Below are 6,800 nucleotides of genomic sequence, written 5' to 3'. Positions count from 1 at the left end.
CCCGTATTGTTTTTTGTTTTATATACATCTCCTGTACTTTTTTAGCTTTATATTTTACGTATTTTTTTTATGAAACTATTGCTCTTGCCTTTGTTACTTGTTTTTTTTTTTGTTTTTTTTATTCTTGTCATTGTATCTTTGTATTTTTAATTTCTATCATTTTATCTTAACATAGTTCCATTTTGTATCTTTTTAGCCCTGATGAAGCCCTGCAAAGTGGGGCGAAACGTTGGAAAATAAATAGTTGTAAACTATTTTTATTTCTCCTTTGACCGCAACCCTGACCATCTCCCTATATATCAATTTTTACGGTCAACTAAACATATATAGGATAGAAGTTAATGTTCTGTCAACTATTATATATATAAATTATATTATTTTCTCTCTATCCTCTTTAAATGTTGATATTATATTTTATAATTATTTCAATTTAATTGCATAAATAAAAGGCTATTTCATTTCATTTCATAATCACAATGAGGACACTTTAAGGCTTCTCACCAGTATGGAGAAACTTTATGTCTCTTCATATTGCCCTTTAGTTTCGCTCTATAGTCACAATGAGGACACTTGTAAGGCTTCTCATCAGTATGAATGGGCCTTTATATGTTGCTTAATATAACTTTTTTTTCTGCTTTATAATAACAGTGATGACGTTGATAAAGCTTTTTATCTTTATGACAGGTCATTGTATGATGTTTTAAATTAGAATATATTGTTTCTAAACTGTAAATGTTGAATAAAATACTTCCATTTTTACCATCAAAGTTCGCATTATCAGATTAATGAGTTGAATTTTTTTTTTCCCGATCGGGTATATTCTAAACCCTTAATAATATGGTATTCTGTGAAAGGACACCCTTATTGATATGTTGAGGTTTTACAAAGAAAATTTCAAATTACATCAGCTTTTTGAAGGAAAAGTGAGTATAAGGATAACAATCACTGGACATTATTAACGGTTTTCTTTACAAATAATTGATTTACAAAAACTATTTATCCAAATGTTGTTCCTAGTTTAAGAGTAATAATGAATAAAAGTAATTTGCAAAATCCAGTTTGGGATTTTGAGAGTCCCTCACTCTGTGGGGAGAAGGTTATAATCTGCCCTGTTTAAGTCTGTCTGTTCAATTGTTTTGTTTCAATTTTCGGATTCCATGGAGATTATTATTTTCAAAATCAAAATATTCATTTTCACAGTTTGCATGGACTGCTTAATTGTTTTGTGTGTATTAAATAATCATGCTTACACATGTATTGTCGGCCATGTGACTATTAATTTTCTGTGGCTCCATTGATCTGCTCAATATAACTGATTGTGCAGGCTTGAGTGACACACTTTTTATAAATGGCCTAGACTAATCGCCTCCCTACACAAATTTATTTGAAAAATTTGATTTTGTATTATTAGCAAATTCTAGAAACCTGATTTTGATGAATTTTTTAAATCTGGTCAAGTAAATTTTGTTTATTTGAGGCTTGTATTTTATTTAACTGTAACTGATAATAAGGACATTTATGACAAAAAATGATAATTATGAAGCCTCTCTCCAGGATGAAAGGACATTATTAGTCTTTTCGGAGCAACTTGAGGAACAGTATTAACCCTCCAATGCCAATAATCACCTACAGGTGACACCACTTTGAGAGTATATAAAAAATAAATGGATATCTTTAGCACTTAGATAGCTTCATCTGAGCTGTTTAATTGTAAAAAAAATAAATAAGAATTAATCTGTTGCCAATATCTTACTCGTCATAATCATTTTGTTAAAGGCATTTTGAGGTCCCAATATCTTGCATGATTTACACTTTTTTTTACTCTAATTACGAAACAAATTAAATACAAAAGAAAGGTATAACACTAAATTCATTTTTTATTTTAATAGAGTATGCATTTTCACTAAATAGATGTGTTTTTAGAAAAAGTAAAGTAAATTATAGATGACCCATATTTACATATTGTGTCACCTAAAGGCCACCACACACATGCCAATTTCATTGAATTTATTTTTTTAAAATATAAATTCACATTTTTATTCATGATTTAGACTCAACATAGTTGGGAAGAAAAGAAGATAAAAAAATATTTATTGGAGAAGATGATCGGGGGTGCGGTCAACAAAGGAAAAACATAAGTAAACAAAAAAATATTTATTGGAGAAGATGATCGGGGGTGCGGTCAACAAAGGAAAAACATAAGTAAACAAAAAAATATTTATTTATGATATATATAAATATGCATTTATATAAAAAATATGATTTTAACACAATGATGACACTTCTCACTTGTATGATAGAACAAGAACATTATGTACTTTTCAAAAAATCAATCCATGCTGCTTTATAATCAGAGTCTTCCCTTATCCGAAGTGTGAAGAAGACAGACCATGATGCAATTTAAATACTCCATATCAGAAAGGATTTTGAAATATTAAAAGAAGAATTCATGAAATTAAATTGATTTATTATAAATAAAATAACTGTAGTTGAGGAGGTAAGCCAAAAGTTTATATAATATTTTAGTGAGCTTGAATTTTGAAATGGAAAAATGAAGTATACTACAGAGTTGAATTGAACCTGAATTATGGGGTTTCAGAGTCCTTCTGTAAGATGGAGCTTGAAAGCATAACTCCTAATTCAAAATTATGCTGAGTTCTTCTTGGTTCATGCTGTGATGAGTGTTCCCATAGTGTTTTGATAGGTAGCCTTATTGTTGTTGGTCTATACACCATTAGATAGCGCCACCTGATTCTTATGACAATATAATTACACAGAACCTTAGTAAACACTTATGGATTGAGGAATCACAATGAAGACCCTTATGATGGATGCTTCTCACTTGTGTGCATATATTATGTAATATATAATTTAATAAACATAAGTGTACGCTCTATTAGAAGCGCCACTGAAACCAATGAACCATTACGGTGCTTTTCAAACACTTATATGTGAGTCAATATTATCTTCTCCAAAGCTAGCTGGGGCTACTCGTGATTCTGGGAGTTCTCACCAGTGTGAAGGCTCTTTACATGTTTTTTCAGATGCTCTCTTCGTCTTGCTTTATATTCGCAATAAGGACACTTATGAGGCCTTTCACCAGTATGAAGGCTTTTTACATGTCTTGTCAAATGAAATCTTTTTTTTGATTTATAATTGCAATAAGGACAACAATATGGCCTTTCAGCAGTGTGAAGGGACATTATATGCAATTTCAAGTAACTTTCTGTTGATGTTTTAAAGTCACAATAAGGACAATGATGAGGTTTCTCACCATTATGACGGAACATTATATGTACTTCCAAAGAACTCGCGGCTACTGTTTCGTAGTCACAATAAGGACAATTAAATAGTCTTTCACCAGTGTGTGGTCTTTCACCATTGTGAATGGACGTTATATGTAATTTCAAGTAACTTTCTGTTGATGTTTTAAAGTCACAATAAGGACAATGATGAGGTTTCTCACCATTATGACGGAACATTACATGTGCTTCCAAATAACTCGAGGCTACTGTTTTGAAGTCACAATAAGAACAATTAAATAGTCTTTCACCAGTGTGTGGACTTTCACCATTGTGAACAGACATTATATGTACTTTCAAATAACTTGCTCTTGCTGTTTTAAAGTTACAATGGGGACAATTATGATGCTTCTCACCATTATGACGCAAATTTATATGTACTTTCAAACAACTCGCAGCTACTGTTTTGAAGTTGCAATAAGGACAATTAAATTGTCTTTCACCAGCGTGAAGAGACATTATATGTATTTTCAAATAACTCGCTCTTCCTGTTTTAAAGTCGCAATGGGGACAATTATAACGCTTCTCCCCAGTATGATTCAACATTATATGTACATTCAAATAACTCGCTATTGCTGTTTTAAAGTTGCAATGAGGACAATGACGAAGTTTCTCAGTTTTATGACGGGACAATATATGTACTTTCAAATAACTAGCTCCTACTGCTTTGAAGTCGCAGTGAGGACAATTATGGCGCTTCTCACCAGTATGACGGGATATTATATGTGCTTTCAAATAACTCTCTGTTGCTGTTTTAAAGTCACAATGGGGACATTTATGACGCTTCTCACCAATATGTAGAGACATTATATGTACTTTCAAATAGCTCCCTGTTGCTGTTTTAAAGTCACAAAAAGGACAACTAAGAAGCTTCTTACTGGTATGACGGTGCATTATATGACCTTTCAAGGTATTAATTTCTCTTGCTTTATAATTGCAATGAGGACACTTATGAGGCTTCACACCAGTATGAAGGGTCATTATGTGTCTCTTCATATTGCCCTTTAGTTTTGCTCTATATTCACAATGATGACACTTATAAGGCTTCTCATCAGTATGAAGTGCCTTAATATGTTGCTTAATATAACTTTTTTTTTCTGCTTTATAATAACAATGATGACATTGATAAATCTTTTCATCTTTATGGCAGGGCATTGTATGATGTTTTAAATTAGAAGATATTGTTTCATATTCACAAAAAGAGCTCTTTTCTTTCCGATTTCTATGATGTGCAATTATATGTCTTATTAACAGACTTTTTTCTACAATTTTATATTCACAAGAAGGACATTTATGAGGGCTCCCAGCAGTACTAGACATGCCTTCCTTCAAACCGATGTTAATCGAAGATTCCAAACCATACTGTTTGATCTCCTTAGCCTGGTTAACAGAATCTATGGTCCCTAAAAATAACAAAAATTTCTGCATTAAAAATAAATAAATGAAGGTTTAGTGAACCCGAAGGTTCGATAAAAATGCCACCAATTGCTTCCTTTCGCTTTCTTCAAAATTATAATCAGTGAGGTCTGATTTACCATGATTTTCCCACCTATTTCAGAACTGATCAATACGCATCGATCAAGTATTACCAAACTAAACTTAATATAACTGAAATATTAGAGTGCTACCAATGGGTAGTTTCTCTACATGCCTGTATCATACCACTATGATCATACATAAAATTTACTAGATGTATTTTTATGTAAATATCAATAAAAAAATATTTAAGCACAAATTTATACAATATTTAAGAATTTTTATGAATTTCAAAAGATTGACAAATATTAATTCTTTCATGAAATAAAGTTTTTCCCAAAATTTCTTGGTATGAACTACTATAAAAAACAAAACAAAAAAAAACTGACAGATAGTAACTATCCTCGAGAAATAGTTAGGATCATTTGAGAAAAAAGAAACAGGTGAAAAAATACTTGCACGCCATAGAACCATTTGTAATTTATTGTAATAATTTGTAAATTAGTCTCCAACTTTCTTCCAACTATAGACGAACCAAAAAACTCCTGGAGTTGCAGGCCTACCTTCTACACCATAACCCCTGATGAAGACCTAAAACTCAGGTCGAAACGTCGGCATAAAATAAATAAATATGGTTTTGTTTATTTATGCTGTTCTTTGCTGACCGCACCCCCCGACAAACTTCTCCAATCATTAATCTACGGTCAACTATCTACACCTCAATACTTTTAATACTTAATTTCTGGAGTAACTCTGATAGCACAAATCGATCAAGTAGTGCATTCAACGCAAGGAAATGAGATGATAATAAAATCAATTAAATGAATTATTTAAACCATTGTTGAACAAATGCAGAAAAAAAAACACAAATAAACATAAACATATTTATTTGTGCCGATGTTTCGACCTGAATTTCAGACCTTTTTTAAGGCTAAAAAAAATAGATAACTACCTTCACTAGGAGAAATAAAAAAATAAAGGGAAATAATGAACAAACAAACAAATTTGAAATTTTTTCTTTTGACAGTTTCGGATATATTTATATCCTTGATTGGACGTAAATGAATCCTTGCTGGTAGATTTGATTAACTAAGATCTAGGCTCATCTTTAAGGCTGTTGTTTCCCAAATTTATTCACCTGAACAAAAACGCTGCTGTGTTACAATGCAACACATTTTCTCCCTCCACTGCACAAATTTCCTCAGATGCTGTCTATGCACATAGCTGTTTTTTCCATTAGTGACTCAGAAGACCACAAATGACAATTTTTTCTTCTGGCAGTTTTGGTTATATTTATATACAGAATATAAAGGATCGACAGTTGGTTTATATAATTAAATAAATAAAAAGGTATTAATAGTTGACCATAGATTAATACGAGGAGAAGATGGTCAAGTGTATGGCCAGCAAAAAAAAACAACAACAAATAAAGAAAAAGATATTTATTTGTGCCAACGTTTTGACGTTTTTCCATCAGGGCTATAAAAAAACAAAACAAAAATGAGATAACTACCGTAACTCATAGAAATATAGGAAAATAATATAAAACATATTTGGAAATATACATAACAATGAATTAAGTAAAAAATCGTTGATTGATAACCATAGAAGATGAAATATAATTTTATAGAAGTTAGAATTATTCAAAATAAATGATGAAAAATTTATAAACAGAAAGTGTTGAAGAAATAATCATAATGAAAGAAGGTGCAGACGAAAATGTAAATGATGAGTAATAGACCTAACATAGTAAGATATGTAAGGAATTTTTAAAAATAATGAAAAACAATTTAAATCAACAAACATTTGTGTTGGGTTATGCAGTCTTTAAGTAGGTTTTTAATTTCACCCAAGGAAGATGAGTTGCAATTAAGAGTGGAACAAGAGATAATCTTACTTTTTAAACTTAAATTTAATTTTAATTATATTATTTCAAATTCTTGAGACAAGGTAATTATTTATTAAATAAATAAAAAATTCGTATCCATTTTTGTCTCAACACTTTATTTTTCACCAGTCCAA

At 30.8% G+C, this 6,800-nt stretch overlaps 1 protein-coding gene across 3 annotated transcripts in view; it reads right to left on the bottom strand.

Moving 5' to 3' along the window:
* Positions 1-2,203: 2,203 nt before the first annotated feature.
* The window catches only part of LOC106688526 (zinc finger protein 888), a 14,755-nt gene continuing 10,158 nt past the window's right edge, over positions 2,204-6,800 (bottom strand). For all 3 annotated transcript variants that reach the window (XM_014433020.3, XM_014433022.3, XM_014433021.3), the window contains one exon: positions 2,204-4,705. In XM_014433020.3, the coding sequence (XP_014288506.1) occupies positions 2,988-4,705 (1,718 nt within the window). In that variant the 3' untranslated portion in view covers positions 2,204-2,987. The remainder of the gene's footprint in view (positions 4,706-6,800) is intronic.

This window comes from Halyomorpha halys, unplaced genomic scaffold (assembly GCF_000696795.3).
Source record: "Halyomorpha halys isolate HHAL.00 unplaced genomic scaffold, Hhal_1.1 Scaffold1147.1, whole genome shotgun sequence".
Taxonomy (NCBI): Eukaryota; Metazoa; Arthropoda; class Insecta; order Hemiptera; family Pentatomidae; genus Halyomorpha; species Halyomorpha halys.
Note: the sequence above shows the minus strand (reverse complement) of the source record. Positions and strands in the feature narration are given on the sequence as shown.